The sequence below is a fragment of the Ailuropoda melanoleuca genome, chromosome 6, assembly GCF_002007445.2.
Source record: "Ailuropoda melanoleuca isolate Jingjing chromosome 6, ASM200744v2, whole genome shotgun sequence".
Classification (NCBI taxonomy): Eukaryota; Metazoa; Chordata; class Mammalia; order Carnivora; family Ursidae; genus Ailuropoda; species Ailuropoda melanoleuca.
Window position 1 is genome coordinate 120,996,415 of NC_048223.1, and position 25,316 is coordinate 121,021,730.

The window sequence follows — 25,316 nt, forward strand, 5'->3', positions numbered from 1 at the left end:
TTGTGTTCCCTCTCTCGCTGGCTGTCTCTATCTCTGTCGAATAAATAAATAAAATCTTTAAAAAAAAAAAAAAAAGATTTTGCAAACTAAAATAATTTTGTGTTACTGGATGCTTTCTCACCCATTAATGGGAATTGCCGAAGACTTATTTAATAAACAAACAAAAAAAGCAACAGTCCATGCTAAAGATCCATTTGTCATAACAGAAATAACTTCAGTCACTGGCCAGACGTGACATGGATAATTAGGCATCAGAGGCAGGCAGGTGGGGACAGGGGTCTTGCTGAATGGATCCTAAGGAAAGCAGAGACTAGGAAGGAAGACAAGATGTGGATGCATGGACCTGGTTTTGTTTTTAACTCATGTGACCGATCTTCTCACGGTAAGGCAGTCTACAGATTCACACCAATGTAGCCATAAAACTTTTTTTTTTAATTTATTAACAGTTTCCACAGTGGAAAATTACTAAAAAAATTGGATCCTAGTTTTCAAAGAAGGAAAATCGAGATCAAGAGAAAGTGTTACTTTGTTTTATTCATGTATTACAAAAGCAAAGCTTCATTCACAATAGGAACTACAGACTATTATAGGTATTTCAGCATTGAACTGCTCTCTGGAATCCCTAAACAATATAGTGTTTTGCAACCATACTCAAGGTTTATGTTTTGCATACAAAATATGTTCTTTACATCAAAGTACAAATTGACAAAAACAAGTTCTAGAAATCATATACCCTCCCTCTAAGACTATTTAATGAAAAAGTCCTTAGCAGGGAATTTTTTTTTAAATAATACATCCACTTGATAAATATTTTTGTAGAACTTAAAATGAGGTTTATCTCAACATTTTTTAAGTAATATTCCCTTTGTCAAACAATTCTGCAGATGAATGGCAAACATTTATTTCTAAAATGAAATAGCACTGGAAAATAATTCAAAGTAAAAGTCTAGCCTTTACTTGAATTTCAAGAAGTTGTAGCTACATACTATATTAGTAAAATCTGAAATGAAATTATTCCGTTAATCTCTTCACAGTTTCTTAAAAAAATATTAGTGGAGATAAATTATCTACCAACTTTAAAAATCTAAACTTATGTTCACTGAACAAAAATACATTTAGTTTCAGAACATTGCCTGTTAACAGCAAAGTACTATAATTCATGTTCAACTTTTCCTAGCAGCTCATTTCTATAAAATATTTAATTAAAAATAAAATGGGAGAAATGTATTCAACACTTAATGGAAGATAGTATCATCTTTCCATGTATAAAATTTAACTCACAGAAAGTTTAAATAAAATCCTAAATCTTTTTAAAAATACAATACTAAAAAAGTTTATAAGGTAGATTTGATTCAAAAACTTTAGTGCATTTAGAATTAATTGTAGCTCTCAAGCATTGACACCTTTGGAATACCAACTGTGCTCTTTAAAGTCATAGGAAAATTAGAATTATACATTCTAGTTTTATAATTATGAAAAAAAGATATTTTCTGTTTAAATTAAAATGTACCTTCAAAACATCTATCTTTAGTTGCCAGAAAAAAAGTGTTTGTCACTATTTGGCCCAGAATATAGAGTTAATAAACTGGTTTTAACAAGAGGGTTCTTTCTCTTTAATGAAAGCTTTCATTTTCTATCTCAGGGTATTGCTTTTACGTTTAGAAAAAAAGTGAGAAGGAAGAAAATAATTACAAAAGCTTCCAAGTGACAGCAACCTGTTTCTTTCTGGCAATAAATAAATACTACAGCCAAGTTCCACATTTGGAAATGGTTGCATTCAAGCTGATCTGAGCAATGAGTGATTTGAGCAACAAGAGAAACACAACTGTAGATTCAGAAGCCTCAGATTTGACAAGGAGGAGAATTATTTATAGTTTGGACAGACTCCTTGCTGATCTTTGAACAATGCTGTTGAGGTTAGTTTCGACTGGGTATTAAACCACGAGAACTCATTTTAATGGCTTTCTAGCATCTGGAAGGGAGGCCAGGAGATGCGGTAACTTGGCACGTGCGGGTCTCGGTGGACGCTGACCGCCGGTATTTCCCTTTCTATTTACTATCGAAGAGTGGAGGTCCTTTTTGCTTCATAAATGCTTCATAGTTAGGGTATTCTCTTTAAGAAGCCAATTAGCAACACTTTCAAGATCTGAACCAAATTACAAATGAAACTTTTGCAAAGTACACAGAAACCAACAGTTAGTAACAATATATTTTATTGTTTGACCAAGCTCTCTTCAGAGTAAGCTAGTTATCACACAATATAAAAACAATAGCCTCCTATTCAAAATTATTCTAGATTTAGCAAGTCTTATTTTTGTAAACAAATCAAATATCACATTTAAATGCATTTTATATCTATTTTCCCACTTTTGTACCATTTCCTACTAAGGCGACGATTCAGTCTCCATTTAGTTTTGTCACTGTCCATGAAAAACTGGCAGAACTGCAAATAAGCATTACAAGTTGAATTCACAGAAAATATTTTAAATGGCCAATTCTGAAGGGAAAACCAGAATTTGTTTTGGACACACATTCTCATTTTTTTAAATATTACTTCACCATCCTATTTTCCCATGTGTTTCTATACCCACTTCTTGGAAATTACAGGCAGTAAATGAAATAGAAGGCAGGAAATGGAAACTTCAGAGATTTTTTTTTTCTTTTGAGGGACTGCATTTCCAAGGAATAAGATGGATGACTCCCACCGTACCTCTTTGGTCATCAAAGGAATAGGAGGAATAACAGATTCTCAGTATACTTATCAATCTCTACCTGACACTACTAATGTCAGAGTGAAGAATTTAAATGAAAGGTTCAAATTAAAAAAAAAAAAGGCATCTTTATAGATAATCCTCTGATATTTCTAGCATTCTCATGTGGTTTTTACAATAAACCAGAATAAAAACAATCCAATGGAAAACTGACACATTTAAACTAGGAATTGAATAAGCAGGTATCTTAAGTATTATTAAACCCCATTTTTCAATTTAGGTTTCATTTCTTTTTAGAACTTTTACCTCAAGTTTTTATAACTTGAATTTAAAAAGAATGACCCCTTCTACATTTCCCCTTAAGGGAAAAAAAAAAAAAAAAAGAAGGATCTGCTACACTAAATAGCTCTGTGATTATCGGGTAAAATGAAAGTACTGTGAACGTTCAGCAATGTGAATGAAACAGCACTTTGACGAAGAACGAGGTTAAAGGTAATTCCTCTACTAAACACTGAAATAAGCTGTTAACAGACTTTGTAAGAGACGGTAATTCTACCATGTTGAAATATGGCAGAAATAATATCTAGCTGCAATGTATACGTTGAAATACCAAGAGTATCAGTAAGCTTTGAAGTGTTTATGGACCGTAAGTATGGGAAATTTAAATGAATACCTGTTAGGATTATGACTGCACTCCAATTCTCAACTGTCTAAGTGAAAGGAAAATATAGACACCAACCTGTCGCACTGCTCTAATACATAAATGAGCCTGCCCAGATTTTTATAGAAAAAAAAAATTTTGTTTCCACTGTCAAACTTATATTCTATAAATATGTAGACTTTAAATTAGCAGACACCTTATTAGGAGTGACCCCCCCCGAAAAAACCAATAAACAAAACTATAAAACACAAAAAGGTAAAACCAAGTAAAGCATAATGTGATTATTTTCAATCAGTGTTGGTTATGCTGTCCCCTTGCAAAATGACAGGCAAAATCATACTTGTTTTTACATTTGCAACCACATATGTTACACTGAAAAGGATTTTCATACCCATGGCATCCCATGTGAATAGTGTAAAGGATATTGTCGGCAAAGTACATATCACAGTGCTGGCAGTGGTGCAGAAGCTGCGGGTCCTGGACCGGCAGGGTCGGAGCTGGAGTGCTCGGCTGGCTGTTTCCTATGCTGGGAGTACTCGTGTGGGCACTTGGTTCACTGCTCGGACCTGCCACCGGACTATAGTTCCTCTGACTATGTGACGGCCGAGGTTCAGGGCTTGTGGGAGAGGAGCTCTGAGGAATACTCGCCGACACGGCAGCAACCACTGCTTGGGCTGAGGGCTGCTGCATCATGAAAGGCTTCTCGTCGGGGCAGGGCACGACATCAGGAGATGCAGGGTTTGGGTTTTCCGGTGGCAAACTAGACAACTGTCCCGCCAGAGTTGAGAGCTGATTCAAAGGGTTGTCAACCATGAGTTCTTGGGGGTCCCGTGGTAGGCCACCAGTTGATGTGGTTTTTGCCATACTTTCATAGGAGTCAGTCTGGATATTTGGGATTTCATGGGTAAAATCGTTAAGGTAGTCTGGCTTCTGAACCACCATGGAAGGCGGACTTAAGTTGATTAATGCTCTTCTGCTATAGCCCAGATTGCCTGTTTTCTTCTGTAAAACTCCCCACATTTTCTTGCTGCTTAAGGAAGACCTAGTACCTTTAATTGGTACCATTTTATGCTTGCGCCTTCGATGATGGGACAGGTTACTTCGATCACTGCAGCGGAAGGAACATAATTCGCATTTGTATGGTTTTTCTCCTGTATGGGAACGCATGTGGGCTTCCAGATGACGCTCGTAAGCAGATGCGAATGGACATAAGTGACATCTATGAGGTTTCTCACCTGTTTAAAAAGAAAAATGGGGGAGAAACTGCAAGAGTATCTCATTTTTGGAAAGATTCATGTTTTGTCCATTCATTAGACGTAGAAACTGATCAGGTTAAAGCTTAACTCATCAGCAACAACTTGAGATATACAGATACTTTCTGTTAGTCAATATAGTGTAAAAATTGTTATGGCTTCAACTGGCATCTGGGGAAAGAATAGCGAAACTGACAATAATATTCCCTACATATGTCAGTTACATGTTTATGAACACATCTATACATGAACACTTCTTCATACATATTCACACACAAACACATACAAATACCCCTTCCTTGCGAAAAAATTCAAAAAACCTTCTCTAAAAAGTCCTTCTATTAAATAGAAAGCTCAAAATGGAAATGAGCTTCCCAGTCCAAGTATGAATTATGTAAAGTGTCCCTTCAAATTGGCCAGTGCTTCACTTCTACCTTCCTCCTCTCCTCTTCAGTAGCCAAAAGGGACAACTGCAGTCAGTGCCGTTAGCTGAAAATGGCACAAATATGTAAAATAAATGTTTGGAATAGGAGATTTGGAGTCATTAACGTAACAAATAAGTACTGAGTCCTTACTATGAGTCAGATGCTCTGTTAGGCTCTGTGGGCACAAACATGGCCCTGACACGAGCCCTGTCCTCAGACACAGCATGAGACCCCACGGGGCACACGGGTGGGACCCCTGACGAGGTCTTAGGCCAGCGCAGGGCGTAGCTCGGAGGCCTTCTCAGGAGGTGGGAGGGCTAAGCTGAGCCCTGAGGATTCGCAGTGTAGCCTGCAACTGTATAAAAGCCTTGTCCCTGGTCAGCTACTGAAACATACTTAGTAAGTATGAAGATAAAAACATTTTATCACTTCACACTACCTTCAGCATTAACCTGCCCAGCCTAAGAAGCAGACAGATATTGAGAGATTATGTGGATCAAGAAGAAAGATGGCTAAGGACGGGGAAGCTCTAGAAGGGGCCTTACTTCCTGTATATTGCTATGCCATTGTTTTGAACAAATGGAGTAACTTCCCCATTTATTCAAACCTTATATCAACCTTCAATTTTAAACTATCAGAACTACTTATAGGTCAGATCAACCTGCCTTCCTTGGCCCCTCTCCTGCCCCCAAAGAAATGCCTCCTCCAGCCATTTCGCCATTACCTGTGTGGATTCTAATATGTTCAATAAGCCGGGCTGTTCCTTTGCTGGCATAGTTGCAGTACCGACACTTGAGCTTCCCATCAAAGGTCCTTTCAAACCCGTCTACTAACATTCCTGAGTTTTCATCCAGGGAAACTTCAACAGATGGGTGATCGAGTCCATTTTGATCACCATCTGTTCCAGCTATAAACAAAGTGTAGCAAAAGAAATTATGCATCTCAGAATCAACTCAATTTAGCATTTTAGTCTTAAGTAGTAGAAAATATTTCATAAATTGATTATTTAGCACAAGAGCTGAACTCAGAAAATACAGACTTTCTGAACAGAGGTTCATTTCATACGAAAGCAGTATTATATTCTGTTGAGAACCTTTTATAGGGGGACCTCAAATTACTGACACATAAATTTCATCAGTCCTCAACATGCTTTTGAAGAAGAGACTAGGGTATTACCCTTATTTGACAGGTCTGGAGAACAGAGGAGAGTAAATAGTAATGGCAAAGCTATACATGTTTAAGATTCTAGTCACTTCTTCAGGTATTATAATTGGCACTCATGATAATTTCTCCAAATCTTCACTCAGTTTACTGTCATCTAAAGCAATTAATGTTGAGTTTTGCCCTGTTTCATTTGCTTTATACACATTCTAGATTCTGCTCTGCAGTTAGGATCTTAAAATTCTAACTTGGCACATAAAGGAAGATACTGTATCTGATAGCTCTGAATGTTACAACTGTAAGAATTTGAAAGCTAAAAGAGATTTGTCTAGCCCTTTGCTTTTAATTTAACCTGACTACTTCTTTGTATCTATAAAGAAACTGAAGGGGCAAGTGCTCGTTATCAGGAAAACCAGCAAGCAGTGGGGACTACAGCCCTGGTCTCTTGAATCTCAGTCCAGGAATCTGTACATTAGAGTGTCAGGAGGGACATTTTTATTCCCACACTCTTGGGAAAAACACTGCTACTCCATCCCCAGGAAACAGCAGTACTGGTATGAACAAGTCACGCCCCCTCCTCCACTGTTTCCTCCCCTCTTCACCAGGAGAAGAGAAGTGATTTTGCTGGTTGGTGCAAATTCAGTATCCAATGGTGCCACTGCACTGGCGGGACAAGGCTCCGTGTCCCCATCTTCGATTTCTCTCCCAAGCCAGTGACTCTCAAAATTCAATGTGTATATGAATCACGTGGGGAGCTTATGAAAACAGACTCTGATTCAGTAGATCTGCGGTGGGGACTGACAATTTACACTTCTAACAAGCTCCCAGGTGATGCCTGGTCCCTGCTGCTAATCCCTGGACAACAAGGCCACAGACTATCTACGTCAGGGGTCAGTAAACTTTTCCCACGAGGATCAGATCCGAAATACCTTAGGCTTTGCGGGCCATCTGTTCTCCACAACTACTCAGCTCCACTGTTACAGCACAAAAACAGCTCTTGAAAACATGCAAACAAGCAAGTGTGGCTATGTTTCAATAAAACTCTATGGATGCTGAAGTCTGAATTTCATATAATTTGCACATTACAGTATTCTTTTTATTTTCTCCCCAACCATTTTAAAATGTAGAAATCGCTCTTAGTTTGCAGGTCATACAAAAACAATTCGCAGTCCAGATTGGGCCCAGGGGCTGTAGTCTGTAGACCACTGAGCTACATCCGGGAACAGATTCTAGTCTGTGTGGTAAGCAAACCAGACAAAAGTCTATCTGTAGCAGGCTCGAGTGGGTTGCTGCTTTCCCTGTTCTGGTTCTCTGTCTAGAGAAGTAAACATGGTCAGCCCTTTCTTCACTTCAAGAGAGAAGAAAAAGAAACCCCTATTGTGTCTCTGGTCTAATCCAGATTTCCCACTGGCCAAATCCTTTGTGTAGTGAAGCTGAGTCTCTACGTCCTTTGGGTTCCTTGTGTCTACTGTTAGCTAATGGAACTTAGAAGATGGGAAGGGTATTTAGAACTCCTAACCTTCCAACAAGACCATAATGCCTCTCCAGCCCATGTTAGTCCCTTGGGAAGTTTCATTCTTCCCTCAACAAAAATCTGACATGTTTAAAAAGGAAAACAAATTGCCCTGTGTCTTTCTAAGTAAAAATGGAATGATTCACATTAGTGAACAGTGGTCTTCACTGTATGGAAAACTATGCACAAGTATTAATATATTTATGAAAAATGAATTATTTCATAGTATTAAGATGAGTCTACCTCCCTGAAGAGGCTCTGCTTCTTTGTCCCCACTAACTGATCCAGAAATCATGTTCACATGATGAGTCTGCTGAGTCAGATATTCCTGGAAATCTTTCACGAAGTCCAAAGGCTCTGGTTTCTTTTCACCCATCTTTGCTTTATCCGTTTTTTCTTTTTTCTTTTGAAGTTTACAGTTTGTTATGCCTAGGGGGAAAAAACTGAAATAATTTCACACTATTTAGGGAAATCCAGTATGTATTAAACAACAGTGACAAAGATTACTATGTACAAGGCACTATACAAAGCAACAGAGAACACAGTACCTGCCATTAAATATCTTATCATTTCCTTGGTGAACTAGAGAACACAGACAGAATTGTGAAAACTTAATATAATTAATATTTAAATAAACTGGGACCAAACCAATTCTTAGGAGGATGGAAAAAAATTACAAAGACTGAAAAAAAGAGAAAATAAGTCTACATGAAAGAAACGGCATAGCAGCAGGAAACAGCTGAAAAATGAAGGAGACAGTTAAAAAAAAAAAACATGGCTCAACCGGGGCCAGAGAGAATTTTCTGGATGATGGACATGTTACATATCTGCGTTGTCCAACAGAGTTCTACTAGCTATACATAGTGATGAGCACTTCAAATGCTGCTAATACAAATGACCTAATTTTTTTTATTTTATTTAATTAATTTAAATGGAAATAGCTACATATGACTAGTGAATCATTTCAGACAGCAAAGGCTCTCAAACAGAACCGGGGTGGCAAACCTTTTCTATAAAAAGGCCAGACAGTATTTTAGGTTTTGTAGGTCATGAGGTCTCTGTCGCAACTACTCAACTCTGTCATTATAGCTAAAAGCAGCCACAAATAATGTGTGAACAAACTGAGTATGGCTATGTTCCAAAATAAAGCTTTACAGCGGCAGGCCTTGAGCCCGGTTTAGCCTATAGGCCAGTTTCCCGACCTCTGCCTTAGAAATCCAACCACGTCTTCTACCACACATCATCCTATTCACTCTGAGAATGAGGGGAAAATTAAGAAAGAGAACAAAAAACTTCTGATGCTAATGTAGAGGAAAGTCTCCTATGAGATTTTGTAATCACAAACTAAACTGGTATCACATAGGTTTATGGCCCAAATTCAGATATCAAATAACCAAAAAATTTTCTAGTAAGAACAAGATAAGAAAGTCTAGCACCCAGCAGACAAAGGTCTTTTCTCCCAGTAAAAATTTTTATGCAAATGTATACGGTCTTCTTAAATATGTCTTCTGCTCATTTTTTCCCCTCAACTCCAACTATTTAATGAGCAATTTCTATCTTAAAAAGTCCGCATCTTTAAAAGCCAGCAGAATGGAATCTGAAGCTAAAGATTAGTCACTTTTCAACATACAGGCTTAACTTTTTCTCAAAGCACAGCATACACACAGAAGAGCACATAAATCCTAAGGGTAGAGCTCAGTGCGTCGTCACGAAGTGAACTACTCGTGAAGTCTAACCCACGCTGGGAAACAGAACGCCGCAGCACCCCAGGATGGGCCCTTCCAGTCCTGGTCCCCCAGAGCCGCGGCAAGGGCTCCGCTATCCTGACTTCTGAAATTGCTGTGTCACAGGGCTTGCATATATTCAGCTTTAGACAACGCAAAAGGTTTTTCAAAGTGCTTATGCCAATTTACACTCCCACCAGCAATGAACAAGAACTCTGTTCTTCCATATCCTTGCCAACACGCAGGTATTTTTTGCCTTTTTCATTTCAGCCATTCCGGTGGGTGCCTGGTGGTATCGTGCTGGTTTTCATTTCTATTCTTTGGTAACTGATGAAGTTGTAGACTTCTTATGTTAAATAGCCACAGAGACACCCTCTATTTTCAAACCCAGGGAAATATCTGTTTAAGTCTTTTGCTCATTTTTAATAGGGTTTTTGTCTTTTTCTAGTTAATATGTTAAGAGTTCTTTATAATATTCTGGATATGAGCTCTTTATTAGATATGTGTATTTTCAGTGTCTTCTCTCACTCTTTGGTTGCCTCTTCACTTTCTTAAAGATAACTCGATAAACTGAAGTTCTTAACATAGTCCAATTTACCCATTTCTTTCCTTTACCTTCACAGTTGTGTCCTTGCCAACATCTTCCTCAAAGATGTTCTGCGGTTTCTTCTAAAAGCTTTACTATTTTTTTTAACTTTTCATATTTTTATCTGGAATTGAGCTTTGTGTATGTATAGTGTGAGGTAAGAGTCGAAATATACTTTTTTCCAAAGAGAGAGCCAACTGTCCTAGCAACATGTATCTCATAGACCAGCCTTTCCCCACTAGACTCTATTACCACCTTTCTAAATCAGGTGATTATATGTATGTGACACTATTTCTGGATTCTCTATTATGTTCCACTGATCTATTTTTGTCTAGCCTCACACCAATACCACCCAATCCTAATAATATAAATGTTAATATCTCAGTCATTTAAGTCTACCATTACATTTTTCTTCTTTGAGAATGTCTGGACTACTCAGTACTTTTTGGCCTGTTTTCCAAAGAAAGAACTGTGGAGATGTGAAATGAGAGGGCTCCACCAATGTCATGTTTCCCAACTGACAGGAGCTTGACTGATTTTTTTTTTTTTAAAAGATTTTATTTATTTGACAGAGACAGAGATAGCCAGCGAGAGAGGGAACACAAGCAGGGGGAGTGGGAGAGGAAGAAGCAGGCTCATAGCAGAGGAGCCTGATGTGGGACTTGATCCTGGAACGCCGGGATCACGCCCTGAGCAGAAGGCAGACGCTTAACCGCTGTGCCACCCAGGTGCCCCTTGACTGATGTTTTAAGACCAAAATTTCTATTTTAACTAACTTAACTAGCAATCTACTAGATATAGACTAACCCTTGACTATGTTCCTCCTATAGAATGCTGTACTGTACAACAATGCAGTGATATTTTAGGAACTAATGAAGGACACAGGGATGTTTTTGGCTTCCCTTGTCTACTGGCCCCAGACTGATTTATTTAATGTCTGTATTTCTTGTCTTCCTCCCTCCTCACAGTTAGCTTGTTCTTTATTCTAAACATATTTATCCAAATAAGAATATGCAGGTAAGCAAATTTTCATTGTTCTTAATGCAACATTTGTGAATAGTTCTTTTCCTCCCTTCTTAGAAAATGTCTAGGGGTTTTTAAAAGGTATTATTACTATTACTACCACTTTCACTGTTTTCTAGAAAGCTGAGGCCACTGAAAGTCTATCCTCTAGATGAACAGAGTATTATGGTATTAGGCCTAACTTACTAGCTTGAACACTCTGAAGAGAAACTTCTCTCAGCTGTAGTTTCTTATTTTGTAAAATGGAATAATACCAACTGGCAGTGCTGTTTTAAGTTTTACAAGTATCTATACGTAAAGTAGCTCCCAACACCTGTAGCAATATGGCATGTTCTCAGCTATTTTTGCAGCAAAAAATGGTTATACCTTGGGTCAAAACATTGCCCTGTCCCAGATTCAGTTTTTTTCCCTTTTTCTATCAATCAGCTCATCAACTGAGCAGTGTAAGCTATCATTTTATATACTTTCTTTCGTTGCAATGAAATGAACATGGTCTACCTTCGTCTCAGTAATCCATATAGCCCAAATTGCAATTTCCCAAACTCATATCTTATTTTACTTTTTTAGGCTACTTCTTTAAATCCCTTGCTTTGGTCTGGTTCAACTTTCTTTCTTCTTTTTTTTTTACAATTTTATTTATTTGACAGAGAGAGAGAGAGAGCACAGGCAGGCAGAAGGAGGAGAAGCAGACTCCCCACTGAGCAGGGAGCCTGCATGGGGCTCGATCCCAGTGGGATCATGACCTGAGCAGAAGGCAGCCGATTAACCAACTGAGCCACCCAGGCACCCCTGGTTCAACTCTCTTAATCTTAAGGATTATTGTTGGTTTCTGAACAAATTTCAGTTGCTTTTTCTCATTTTACCAGGCTTATCTGAACTGGTTCTCTCTGCTTCCTAATCAGTGTATTACTTTTGTTCTGTGACTACTGTTGATTGTGTTCATCTGTCCTTTAAAATTTGCCCTCTGGTGGGGGGGGGGGGAAGTGAGCCAGTCAGATTATTAAGAATAAGATCAACAATAATCTGTAATAACATCGTATCTCAATAAAAGGGGAAAGAAAGAAGGACAACAAAACACACACGGGTGGGAAACAATGTAAAAATATATATTAAAAGGTAGGAAATACAGCAGATAGAGCTCTAACATGAGCTCCAGAAAAACAGAAATGTAAACAAAGAGAAATTGTTTTTTAAAAAAATAACAAGAAATTTCCAAAATTACAGATCCCTTTCAGCTGGAAAAGGATCATAGCATGCAAAACAATGTATGATAATAAAACAACACTTAGACACATTTTGAAATTTTAAAACCTCAAAGAAGATAAAGAGAATATAAAAATTCTTAGAGAAAAAAAGTCCACCCACATAAGAAAAACAATCAGACTGACATCTGAGTGCCAAAGGCAACACTAGGTGTAAGAAAATAACAGAGTAATCATTTATTCCAATTTGGCATGTTTAAACTTCCTCAAGCTGATAAAGGATATCTTCCAAAAACCTCCACCAATTAATGGAGAAAATTTAGTTGCGTTCCCTTTAGAATCAAGGATAAGAGCAGGGTGATTGCTATCACTACTGCTACTCAATACAGTACTAGAGGAAGAGGCCCCCAAAATAAAAGGAAAAATGAAATAAAATATGATTGGTAAGGCCCTATAGTTTGTGTCCTAATTATAAAAGTAATAATTAAGAAAAAAATCCTGGTATTTACATTGCAATTTAGAATCACTTCTTACTAATCAGTTCATATGAAAACTGAGATGTTTCCACCGGAAAATATCTGAATATACTTTGATAGGCTTCAATAAGCAAGATAAATCCTACCAACTCCTGATTAGAAAGCCTAACACTGCTACAGAACATGTGACAGTACAGAAAAATGCATGAGATTGCCAGTAGCAAGCAGAAGAAAATGGTATTTTTACACATGCATCTCAAGTTTTAAGAACACAAATGAGCCTAATTACAGAGGATGGCTGGCATATTTTGACAGTCTTGGCTATTATCACATTGTCACATTATAAATTTCACTGCATTCTCTGCCATAAATTGTGTGCTGATTTTAATCATAATGCATGACGGACTTCCAAAAAAGAAAAACAAAAAACAAAGAATGCCAATGAAAAAAGGAAAGATAACATTGTAAATATTAAAAAAAAATCTGTTCTTAAATTAAGAGTTTTAAATATATTGATATGGTTTTCAACCTCAGACATTCTGCAATGGCTTAAAAATTAAGTGCCATTCCATCCCCAAGCATTTTTTGTGCTCACTTGACCTTCATCACATCTCTCTCTCTCACACCCTCCCATTTTCTCTCTACCTTTCAGGAGCACACGCGCGCACACACACACCCCATGACAAGTCCTTGCCTGAATGTAATGGAGTCTTCGGTTCAAAATCCAGCTTTCTCCATCTCAAATCACTATTTCTAAGCAACAGTAAATAGAAAAAGAACAATAACTGTGCAACTACAGAAACCTTCCTAATATCAAAAGAAAATAAAGGTTTTAAATCCATGACATCTTCCTCAAAGACATCTGTCTTTAATAAAGTAATCATCAGTCTCTGACTAAAAGTTTAATCTAAGAACTCCACAAATTAACTGAAATCCAAAGATGCCCCTAAGACACTGATAATTTAAAAACATTTGCAAACATACCATAAAAATCTACTTTAGGACATCGGCAAACTACGTTTTTACTGACAGTATCTTTTTCATGAGCCACAAATTCAACATCCTGGAGCTTGTTAGCCAAAAAACAACTCACACAAATTTCAATATGTAAGATCATGTCATCAGAAAAAGAAACATATTTGAGTTCTCCAATTTTTTGCAGATGTGGGTGGTGTATTCCTAGCCCCATCCACTCTTTCTACTAAATGATATCTAATTATAACAACCAGAGAAGAATTATTCCCATACTGTATGATTATATTCCTTACGATATGGCAAAATTTTTGAGTCCTCCCTGTGATTACTCTGATTAAAGTTAAGCTGGGTCTAGTGTGGGATTCCACACGGTGTAGGTACATGTATGTATAAACTGAGTAGAATGTACCTGAACTATTTTTATACCAATAGTTTCTCCCACATTATCCATTCAAGGCTCAAAAATAAGGTTCTTACAAAACAATCAGGTGCTACCCACACTAGTGAAGTAAAGAAATATTTAAGAAATAAGCTTTGATATCCCAGAAGAACATGAAAACCTCTTTACCTTTATGCCACTAACTAAAAACTATTCCGACTTTCCTCGGTTTCTGATAAAGGATTTATTTGTATGAAGTCTTCCGATATTAATTCTTCAGCTGACATTATAAATGAGAAGTTGCTCTCTCTCTCTCTCTCACACACACACACACACACACACACACACCCTCTTAACCAGGAACTAACAAAACAGGCATCTGATGCGAAATTAGAAGACAGCTACAACTATGAAAGAGCAGTGACAGAAGAACCGGAAGAATATCTATATCCTACCTTCTTCCAAAACTCTATATTTTTTAAAAGTTATGGGAGAATTTTGAGAACAACATGATTAGGAAATAGATCTATTTCATTCATCTACCATTTGGGAGTTACTAACCACAAGGTAGAATATTTAGCAACTAACTTACTTATACAAGAGCTTAATTTGGCAGTTAGGTAGGCCTCTACAAATAAAGCGACTACAGTTCAATAGATGTGCTTATTTTTATAGCCCAATAATTATGGTCACTGAAAGGTTTACTCTGCCATAGAACACACATCAATGGAGAAGCCTAACAAATGAGGACTGATTAGTATAGAGAGTTAACATGGACCTTCAAAGACAATTAGAACACATTTCCTCTGATTACAGAACTGTCCAAAAAAAAAAAATCCTTGAACGTAAAAAGGGACATTACGAAGCTTTGAGAAATCAGAAGACGTAACACAAAAGCAAAATATAAAGTTAGAAGATATCCAAAACAGGAGCTACACACTCTAACCTTTTCACCCCAAATCAGTTCCTTCTTTGTCTTGCCACTCCAACATTGATGAAAAGTAGAGTAATCGAAATTTACTCTGGAGACACACCAAGGGACTCCAAAAGGCCATGGAGGGAATTTCAACTAAAATTGAAAAGCCATACAGAGGTCTGCAAAGAAAAGCACACCACAAATCAAAACCTTTATGAGAAAAAGTTAATTAGCATCTACAGGTTTAATAAGCTAAGAAAATAACTTTTGCCAATTCTACCATTACCAGAAAAGAAAACTAATTTAACAGATAATCAAAGAACAAAGAAACAGGTTCAGGTCAACAAAAACACCAAAGAATCAACAAAGAATAACACGCACTAATTTGACACCTCCCCACCCCCCACTACCGTGGATTTAAGATTTCATTTTTGGCAAACTCTTAATGTCTTTCTTAAATTCAAGTTATTAACTGTATTTGTGCACAGTATTGTACACTTAGAGGATCAGGCTTAGTACTGCTGAACAACTATAGCTGCATAAAAATAATGCACTAGCTTTGTAGGGAAATATTTACGGGAAAGGGTTAAAAAGAAAACCTCCAGGCACCCCCAACATGGGAACATCTGATTCTCATCTTTTTTTTTTTTTTAAAGATTTTATTTATTTATTCGACAGAGATAGAGATAGCCAGCGAGAGAGGGAACACAAGCAGGGAGTGGGAGAGGAAGAAGCAGGCTCATAGCAGAGGGAGCCTGATGTGGGGCTCCATCCCATAACGCCGGGATCACGCCCTGAGCCGAAGGCAGACGCTTTAACCGCTGTGCCACCCAGGCGCCCCTGATTCTCATCTTTATTATGCTCTCTATCGCAACCCCAAACACAGGGTTTTCTGGGTAACAGTTTGAACCCCTAGGGGCAAAAAAAAAAAAAATACCAAACATCTCAATTCCCTGTAACGATTTCCCAACAATATATTAAACTGTAGCTGTGTTGAAGGCACGTCATCAATTAAAATTAAATGGAATTTTAAAACTATTAGTCCAGACGTTTAAAATTTTGTTTTAAATAAGTTTTGTTTCTCCTAAACTGAATTTCCTTAGATCTCACAATTTAAAGTGCCTTTATTTCTTCTCCCGCTTGTCACTCCTCATTAGGGTTCTGAACAGCACGTTAAGGGGACATCAAATGGGCCACGTGGTTGGCTAGCGGTAGCTGGAATGGATTTAACTTCAATTCAAATTCACAGTTACAGAAGAAGGCTTGGCTACCCGCACTACAGTTTATTGAGACTTAAACCTGTAAGAACCTGAATAGGTCTTTGCGCAAAGCCCTCCCCAAACCTCACATCTCCGCAGAACTAGAGTGCACAAACAGTAGAAACTAACCCAGGCTGGACCATTAGATAACAGCAGTTTTAAAAGTCCTCCCAAGGAGCAGCCCAAGACTGGCGCTTGGGCAGCATCCTCATCAGGATTCGAAGCACCCAGGAGCCCCGCGCCTTCGCTGACCCCCAGGATCTGGGACCCGGTGAAGACGCAAACCTCGGGGAGACCCCCACACGACCACCTGTCAGAGCGAGAGGCAGCTCCCTCACCAGGAGTCTCCAGCCCCTGCCCACAGGCACCGCTCCCTCGGGGCTCCCGGAACCGAAGGACCGCACATTCCGCACTCTGGCCGGGAGCGTCCCGGGTCGTGACCCTGCCTACCGACCGACCACGCCCAACCCTCCGCTGAGACTGAGCCCCGGGCGCAGTCAGCCGGCCCGCCGCGAATCCGGCTCTCGCCTCCTGCCGCTCCTTCTTAACTACCTGCTCAGCTGTTTCGCCGCCGTCCAAGCCGGAAGCCTGCTACTTACCACCTGACCACCGCACCGAGTAACTCCCACTGCCTTGTTTAACGCCGCTGCCGTCGCCGTCGCCGCCGCCGCTGTCTTCGTCACCGTCGCAGCCGCCGCCATGTTTGTTGTGTCTCCGATTCTCTTCCCGCCCCGCTGCCTTGTCCAAGTCTCGCGTGAGCAGTGCGCAGAGCAAAGGCGGAGAGGGGCCTCTTGGGGTTCCGTAGGCACGAGGGGGCGGGGCCAGAGAGGTGCGCTGGGGGCGGGGCGGGGGCGAGACCCTGGCTCCGCCCCTAAGCGCTGGCGCTGGGCCCGGAGGGGCTGAGTAGCGACTTCGTGGGATTGGCACCGCCACTTGCCCCGCAGCAGTCATGGAGAGAGCGGCGGCTGGGCTGCTGCGTGGCAGCGTGCTGGTGAGTGCGCTGGCGGGGGGCGTCCTGGGGGTCCGGGACGACCTTGGACCCAGCGGCGGGGGCTGCTCGTAACGGGATCCGGGAGTCCGCTGCACGTCCCAGGTCGGAGCCTCCCTCTCTTCGTCGAGTCGGTATCAGACCTTTCATCGCGAGCCGACTGTGACCCCGATCTCCCTCCAGACCTCTCGCGGAGCCGACCTCCTCTTCTGTTAGGAGGGGTGAGAGTGGCTGCTGGTGGGAAGGGGGCTGGGAGCTGTTCTAGAAGCTTCTTTGCCGGAGCAAGCACCATGAGTGGAGTCGGAGAGCCACAGTTGCTGGATGTCATTTGCAAGCCATTGGGCCGTGGGAACCTCGGAATTTAGGATCTTTCGGGGCATTTTGCAGAGGTGTCACCTCTCCGATGCCACGTTTCCCCAGTTACTACATTTCACCCCACCCCCAATTTTAACAAAAAAAGATAGTGAAAATACAGGCACGGTCTCATTCTGAGCAGAACATTTCCCTGTCTTCTCTTCTGCCGCCCTGCTCCAACGTTAGGAAGGGACCTCGGAGTTGGTCAGACTTACCAACCAGTTAAAGAATTCTCGCTGCCCCTTATCTCATGATTGGGGCCACAGCATCTCCCATGGGTGAGCTCAGCCTGGCTGAGGGGTGCCCATTCCCGCCCCGCTTCATCGAACTTGAACTGAAACCTGTCTCGCAGCAATATCCACCTGTTGTACCCAGTTCTGCTCTCAGGACTGGCCCTCTTTGATACTTTGTCAGGGTTTTCTCGTTACCTTAAACATTTCCACTCTTCAGTTTTTAATCCTAGGACATGCTTTCCAGAAAACCTTGACATTTGGGATACGCTCCACTTCTTTGGCAACTTGACTTCTTTGCTGTGAACTTTTTCATTCTTTGCATTTGCTTTAAGGATTTAAGGCTCTTCAAAGTGCTTTTTCAGGGCACCTGGGTGGCTCAGCCGTTAAGCACCTGCCTTCCACTCAGGTCATGATCCCAGGGCCTGCTTCTCCTTCTCACACTCCCCTTGCTTGTGTTCCCTCTCTCTTTGTCTCTTTCCCTCAAATAAATAAAATCTTTTTTAAAAACAAAACAACAACAAAGAAAACCAAAGTGCTTCTTTAGCGAGCGCTATCCCCAGAGGCAGGACTCTTTTTAATTAGAGGTAGTTAATGTTATTTGATTGTTTTATTGGCTTGGGGTATTAAGAAAATTACTAAAGTGATTAGTATATTGCTGCAAAGAAATAAGCCTTTAAGGCACTATTCAGTACTATTTTATAATTGTTTAATAGTTTAGCAAAGAAAGTTCCCAGGGCTTCGCAATTTGACTCTTGTTTTAGAGTCAACCCTTATTGACCACATACTGTGTGGCAGACTTCTTGGATCTACCTGAGTCATCTCATTTAATTTTTTTTAAAGATTTTGTTTATTTATTTATTTGAGAGAGAGTGAGCGAGAGAGAGCACAAGGAGGGGGAGGGAGAGGGAGAAGCAGACTCCCTGTTAAGCAAGAGCCCACATCCGGGCTCCATCCCAGGACTCTGGAATCGTGACCTGAGCCGAAGGCAGACGCTTAACTGACTGAGCCTCCCAGGCACCCCTGATCTCATTGAATTCTTAAAACCATCCCACACAGTAGTAGTTTAATCTGTCGGCTGCAGGGGCTGATGCTGAAAAAGATCAGGTGACTTGCTCAGCGTCACTCAGCCAGGAAGTGATAGAGCTGGTGTTCAGATTCCAGTCTGATGGTAACCTTGATGCCCTACTGCCTCCCCTTCCTTAGAGATAGTGGAGACCTGTTTTATTTGGATTTGCCAGTTTATTGGTGCTTATCGTCCTTCATATTTTTTAAAGCTCATTTACATTAATTAGCTAATGTAATTGATGGGATGTTGACTATAGCATCGTGGTTAAGAATGTGGGTTTTGCAGCCTGATTGCTTGGGTTTGAACACAGGCTCTGTCACTTCCTAGCAGTATAATCTTGGACAAGTTACTTAATCTCTGTGGATCTTAGTGTCTTGATCTATAAATGGGAAGAATAATAGCACCTAGCCATAGGGGGATGTGAGGCACTTAAAACAGTGCTGGGTGTAGAGTCAGCTGTCATTAAATGTTAGCTCTTATTATTGCCATGCACGAGGCATCGTGTGCTATGGCAGATATAATAAAGACCCTGAACACTTACTTTTTAGAAGTTTCTCTTTTAGTGGAGAGATGAGAACTGTAACCAGCAAATCTGATATTATGTAGATGTACAAATCCCAGGGGTCCATGGTTTGCCTGTGGGTTCAGAAGGGGGAACAATGATCAGGACCATTAGGGGAGAGGGAAGCTCTTTGGGAGCTGAATTTAGATTTTAGGAGAAGAGAATTGGGGAAAACACTGCAACAGAAGGGGACTGGGGCATTTTAAGGAGTGCTGGAGTTTATCCTTTGGATTGTTGAGACCCATTGAAGGTTTTGAGCCTTGGAGGTACAGAATCAGCTATGATCTGGTTTTATTGCTGTCACAGCAAGGTGGCATGGAGGGTAGAGAATTGCAAAGTAGGGCTGAAGATAAATGGAGGGGTGGCTGGGTAGCTCAGTAGGTTAAGCATCTGCTTTCGGCTCAGGTCATGATCCTGGGATTAAGTCCCACATCAGACTCCCTGGTCAGTGGGGAGTCTGCTTCTCCCTCTCCCGGACAGATGCTCTCTGTCTCTCTCTCTCTCTCTCTCAAATAAGTAAAATCTTAAAAAAAAAAAAAAAAAGAAGAAAGAAGAAGATAAATGGAAAGGCAGAATTTATGATAGGCCAGGGAGAACATTTTACATCCTCCACCCAATATCCTCTTCCTATTAAGCAGGTATTAGTGTCTTCATCTCACAGATGAGGACCTGGGAGGTAATGAGTGTTCAATGTGCTCTTGTCACCCAGTAGTCAGGTCACAGCAGGGGTACTCAGCCACACTTGCCTTCTCAGAAGGACTTTGTTGTCCCTCCAGATATGTTAGACCTAATCTGTCCATTATGTTTGGGCAACCTAATTTGTATTAGTCACCATGTGGTTCCAAAACATTTTAGGCAAGTTGATATTTCACAAAAGATCATTTTTAAAAAATATTCTTGATGTGACATTTCCTTGTTCGGTTAATCCTATAAAGGTCTGCCAGTTACTGGAACTGCTAAACTAGAAATGTATCTTGTTCAGGTTTTTGCCATTCAAGAGAGCCAGCAACACTTTTTTGGAACATATGTGTTATCTCGGCTGTGAGATCTTAGGACATGCATAAGCAGAAATTGTTCATGAGCCATAAATCCAGGCCCTGGAGTCAGAGTACTTGAGTTTGAATCCTCTCCACCACCTCGTAGTGGGACAACCTTAAGACAAGTTACTGTCCCGTTCTGTGCCTCTGTTTCCTTTCCTGCAAAGTGGGGAGAAAGTATTAAGGGAGATGTTAGATGTTAAGTGCTTAGAACAGCTCTTGGCACGTAGTAAATACTCAGTAAATGCTCACTGTGAATACAGGCAGAATCCGTTACCAGTAACTCCAGGAGGGGTGGGGGTGTCTTTGCTCTGTGCAAAGTCCTCTGATCAGTGTTAGGGGTCTGTAAGTTTACAGCAGAGTCCTTGGCCTCAAGGAAATTACATTTTTAATTGGAGAGACCAGGTATATGTGTTAAGAACTGCCATTAGGACAATAGAAGATTTTATTTATTGCCAGTGTTAGATAAATATCGTGGACAGTTGTGCTTCTAGAAGGAGGGGCTGGAACTGAGCATCAAAAGAAAGGATGGCTTAGGTTTAGGTAAAGCAGCAGATAGGTGGAGATTATAGGCCAAGGAGATGTGTGAGCCAAGGTGTAGATGTAGGAATATACTGTACTTACTTAAGAAATAATTATTCTAGGCTTGCCAGTGTGGGAAGTTTGCAGTTTGATGCAATGAGTTTAACTGACAAGTCTCTATCACGTTGAGTGGTTAGGTCTGTACTTGTTCCTGCAACAGTGAGTCTTGCTCCAGCAGGGTTGCCCACATTCCCAGATAACAGCCCTTTTGTTTGCTGAAATACAAGCATTCATAATGTTATTACTCATCAGTACAGAAATGGCAGTAGTGGTTGGTTTGTTTTTGGTGTTTTTTTTTTGCAAATGCAAATAGGACCTTGTTATCCACCTTTCTTTCTCTCTGCTCTCAAGAAGACTAAGGAACCATAACGATCTTCTCTGGCCACTATAAGATGCTTTCTCCTTTCTTTCAGGATCCTTTCACACCAGCCTTGTCTCAGGCTTACATTGCCTTGACTCCCCTCTTCCTAAGTGCTGGACCAGGGTTTCTCAGTTTTGGCACTGTCTTAAAAATGTCTGCAGGCATTGCCAGATGTTCCCTGGGGGTAAAAGTGTGCCCCTATTCAGAACCTGTGCTCCACACGTGTTCCTTGAGGGTGGGGAAATGTGGCCTTTCTCCTTATAAACCTGGTAGAAAACTATCTCTCATCCTACTTGTTGCCACACCCCATTTGTTGACCACAGAAATTGATTTTCAAGATTTCAGCAGCAGCCATTGAGATCCTGAGCTGCTGTTTGCCAGAGGGTCCTAACCAGTTAAAACAGTTAGTACCTTGCAGAGGGAACCCAAAAAGTTAGGTACCACTTAGACCACTTCAGAAGTTCACCTGTGGTGGGAAAAGCCCTCAGCTAAGGTGATACCACTGATGGCTAGCATGGTGGACGCATTCATAAAGGAAGACTTGGGAAGATTTGGTCACTATCTTGAAATGGAGGAATTAGATGGATGCCACATTTTCTGAATGGAGTGGCTGAGTGATGCACAAAGATTGGGGTGTCCGGAGGAAAACAGTTTAGGGGGAACAGAAAGGAAAATGATTCATTTGGCTTTAGACCCCAGACTTCTAAAAGTGTCCATTAAACTTATGACTGGAAGCATTTTGGAAGCTGAACAGGAAAGGGATCTGGAAACTAGTAGAAAAATCAGAGCCCGAGATACAGGTCTGAGCCTTTGGGGTATATCACAGACCATTTGGGGGGACTGTTGAAGACAGGCAAAGCAAAGAGGAGACTTAATCTGGGGTATCCCTTAGAGGAGGATTTGGGACAAATAGGCTTTATTTAGAACTGGAGCAAAAGGAGAAAAGGATATTTAAGTCCAGTCTTAAGAGCAAAAGTACCAGCAGAACACCTGCCAGATAGAGTAAAGAAAGCAGCCCACAGGGAGCAGAGGCAGGACGTTCTGAGAATTGTAGAGGAACCCAGGGCCAGCTTTTGGAGATGCTGGAATACAAGTTGAGGCAGGGTGTGAACTGGGTCTATTTAAGGATAGAGAATTGCTTTAGGTTCTGAGGCTCCCTTCATTCCTTTCAGTATCCACCAGCCCCTGCAGGCATTTCAGTGTGCAACTCCTGGTCTGGAATGCTGGTCCCTTGACCTCTGTGTTAACTGCTGCTGCTACTAACCTGGTTTATCTGAAAAGAAAGGCAATTCGCATATCTGGTAAGGTGTTGGACCCAAGTTAATTGCACAATTAAAAATTGTTTTTAAAGGGCGCCTGGGTGGCTCAGTCTTGAGCGTCTAACTCTTGATTTCAGCTCAGGTCTGGATCTCAGGGTTGCAGGTTCAGCCTCTCCCCCCCCCCCATGGACCCTACTTTAAAGAAAAATTGTTTTAAGTTCATTAATAATCCCATCTTGTAAGATATCTTTGGAAAAGGGCGTAGTTTTGGAAAGAGAGCTTGCTGACCTGGCTAGGGCCACATAAAGGCTAACAGATCTCCTTTATGTGGATTCCCTGGCACTGGGCCCCGTCTTGGTTTATTTTGCCCTCTCCTGAGACAGTCTCTATGTTATTGTAGAAAGTGGTGGCATTGTTAGGAACCAGTAGATACTGGAAGGAGGAGCCCCAGACTGGTGGAAGGGAAGGGTTACCTTTTTAGTAGTTCCGGAGAACACCTAGCACCGAAGGTACTGGTTATGGAGAAGAAAAGCAGAGATCTGCGGGGTTCTGGTGAAGAAGTTTTGGCTCAAGGATAAGAGAGCAGAGAAAGGATCAACTGCACATTTGAGGTGGGATATGCAGTACTTAAATCAGATCTTAAAATGGATATCCTGGATTTCGTCAGAATTCAGTGGAAGTTCTGTCTAGAAGAAGATGGGAATCCTCCATTAGAAAGTGGGGAAGAAACATTGCATCATCTGCTTTACTGAAGACCATAGACGTGATCGATAAAGCCCCCGTTAACAATCAAACCCTCTCCTCGCCGCCGCCGTCTGACCCTCCTCTTGCTTTGCTGTAAGGGAAAGTAGCTGTCTCTGCGGGACTGCCTCCTCCTACCACAGAGCCAACGCAGCAGAAGAAAAATGTGGCTGGCTGTTTACATAATAGGGCCCTGTCTGTGTCAGTTACAGTTCTGTGTTAAATGTTGTCGCATAAACCTGCAGAACTGTTTATATGCTATATTGATCCTTATATCCCAAGGAGCATAAAAACATTACAAAAATCACTGTTTTCATTTTGATTAGGTTAATTAAGCTAAAGCAATAACAAGCAATGAGCATAATTAGGCACATTGGCATTTAACCTTGCCTTGTATTTATTTTTTTAATGATTTTATTTATTTATTGGTCCGGGGGAGAGAGAGAGAGAGTGTGCGTGCACAAGTAAGGGGAGCTGTGGTCAGAGGGAGAAGCAGGCTCCCCACTGAGCAGGGAGCCTGACGCAGGACTGGATCCCAGCACCCTGGGATCATAACCTGAGGCGAAGGCAGACGCTTAACCTGCTGAGCCACCCAGACATCCTGCCTTGTATTTATTAGATAAAACCTTGGCAGGGAGGACCTTCCCCTCTTGCTACTACTTCCTGCTAGAATATGTCTTAAATTTGCATGTTTTAGAAACAGGTGCAAATTGGAAGAGATACACTGTTTAACTTTTTTTCATTCTTCTAAATTGTTGACCTATTCGCATAAGCCGTATGAATTTCTGTAATGGTAAAGCTATAACATTTGGTTTCTCTAATTTTAAAGCGATCTGTTTAATTTAATTTGGGCGGGGGGGCGGCAATAGAATTTTTTAAAACTTTGTTCTCTGTAGGTGATCATAGATCCTCATGCAGTTGTCAGATGGAACACGGAGAGAATCCTGCATACTTTCCATCCATTGTGCGCTAGTGGTACCATCTTACAAAACTCCAGCACAGTACCACAGCCAAGATGCTGACGAGACCGTCCATCAGACTTACTCAGAAATCTCTAGTTTCACCTGTAAATGTACATATTTAGTCCTGTGCATATCCACCTCCATGGTCAAGCTACAGGACATTTCCATCCTCGCAAAGGTCCCTTGCATTCCCCTTGTTTAACTGCGTGACGTCCCTAAGGCCTGGTGACCTAGTGCTTCTGTTCTCCATCTGTATAATTTTATCATCTCAAGAATGTTAGATAAATGAAATCCTAGCTCTGTAACCTTTGGGGCTGGCTTTTTACATTCAGCATAATTCTCCTGAGACGCGAACAAGTTGTTGCCTGAATCAATGGTTTGTTCCTTTTATTGCCGAGCAATATTCCCTCATAGAGGAGGAAAATCTTCTCCTCTGTCTCTTGGGTCAGAAGCTGGAGTCTGGAAACTAAACGGACAAAAAGCATTAACTCGAGGCAGAGGTTTGTTTCGTCTGTGTAGGGTGGCCAGCAAAAGCAGTAGCTGGCTCTTTCAAAGGTGAAGGTTAAAAGCTATCTACACCTTAGTAGGGACGAGGGAAGGGGCAGAAATGGATTCTAAGGGAAAAACAAAGAGGGTTCTTTTAGGAAAGGCATGGCTTTTTCAGGAGAACAGGCAGGAGATAAGAAAGTTGGTGATGATATTTCTCTGGACAGATGTTGGTACTCTTTCCACCAAACTCCCCCAAGAAGGGACTTCTGGTAGCCTCCTTTCCCAAAACTTACTGCTTTTAGACAGATCAGGGAAGCTCCGAGAAGGCTTTTTTTCCCTGCGTTTGTTGAATCTCAAATGTCTTCAGATTAAAGACCACTTTTCTGCCAACCCTGGGGTCCCAGGTGGATCCCCCCAC

General features: G+C 40.9%; 2 protein-coding genes across 10 annotated transcripts in view; one reads left to right on the forward strand and one right to left on the reverse strand.

Annotated features, from left to right (window-relative positions):
- Positions 1–516: 516 nt before the first annotated feature.
- IKZF5 (IKAROS family zinc finger 5) lies at positions 517–17,009 on the reverse strand. Of its 6 annotated transcripts, none has more exons than XM_011217462.3 (5): positions 16,864–17,009; positions 15,036–15,184; positions 7,968–8,153; positions 5,775–5,957; positions 517–4,607 (listed from the first exon to the last, which is right to left on the reverse strand). In XM_011217462.3, exons 3-5 carry the CDS (start codon positions 8,098–8,100, stop codon positions 3,664–3,666), a joined length of 1,260 nt encoding a protein of 419 aa, XP_011215764.1. In that variant the 5' UTR covers positions 8,101–8,153; positions 15,036–15,184; positions 16,864–17,009; the 3' UTR covers positions 517–3,663. The 6 variants fall into 6 exon arrangements, with proteins under 6 accessions (XP_011215764.1, XP_011215762.1, XP_034519281.1 ...); XM_011217460.3 differs by having other exon boundaries at positions 7,968–8,167; XM_034663390.1 differs by lacking the exon at positions 16,864–17,009 and adding an exon at positions 16,394–16,638 and having other exon boundaries at positions 7,968–8,167.
- A 7-nt stretch (positions 17,010–17,016) lies between these two features.
- Positions 17,017–25,316, forward strand: part of ACADSB (acyl-CoA dehydrogenase short/branched chain) — a 37,042-nt gene continuing 28,742 nt past the window's right edge. For 2 of the 4 annotated variants that reach the window (XM_034663387.1, XM_034663389.1), the window contains exon 1: positions 17,017–17,255. In XM_034663387.1, the coding sequence (XP_034519278.1) occupies positions 17,214–17,255 (42 nt within the window). In that variant the 5' untranslated portion in view covers positions 17,017–17,213. The other 2 variants (XM_019793452.2, XM_019793453.2) reach the window with 2 other exon arrangements.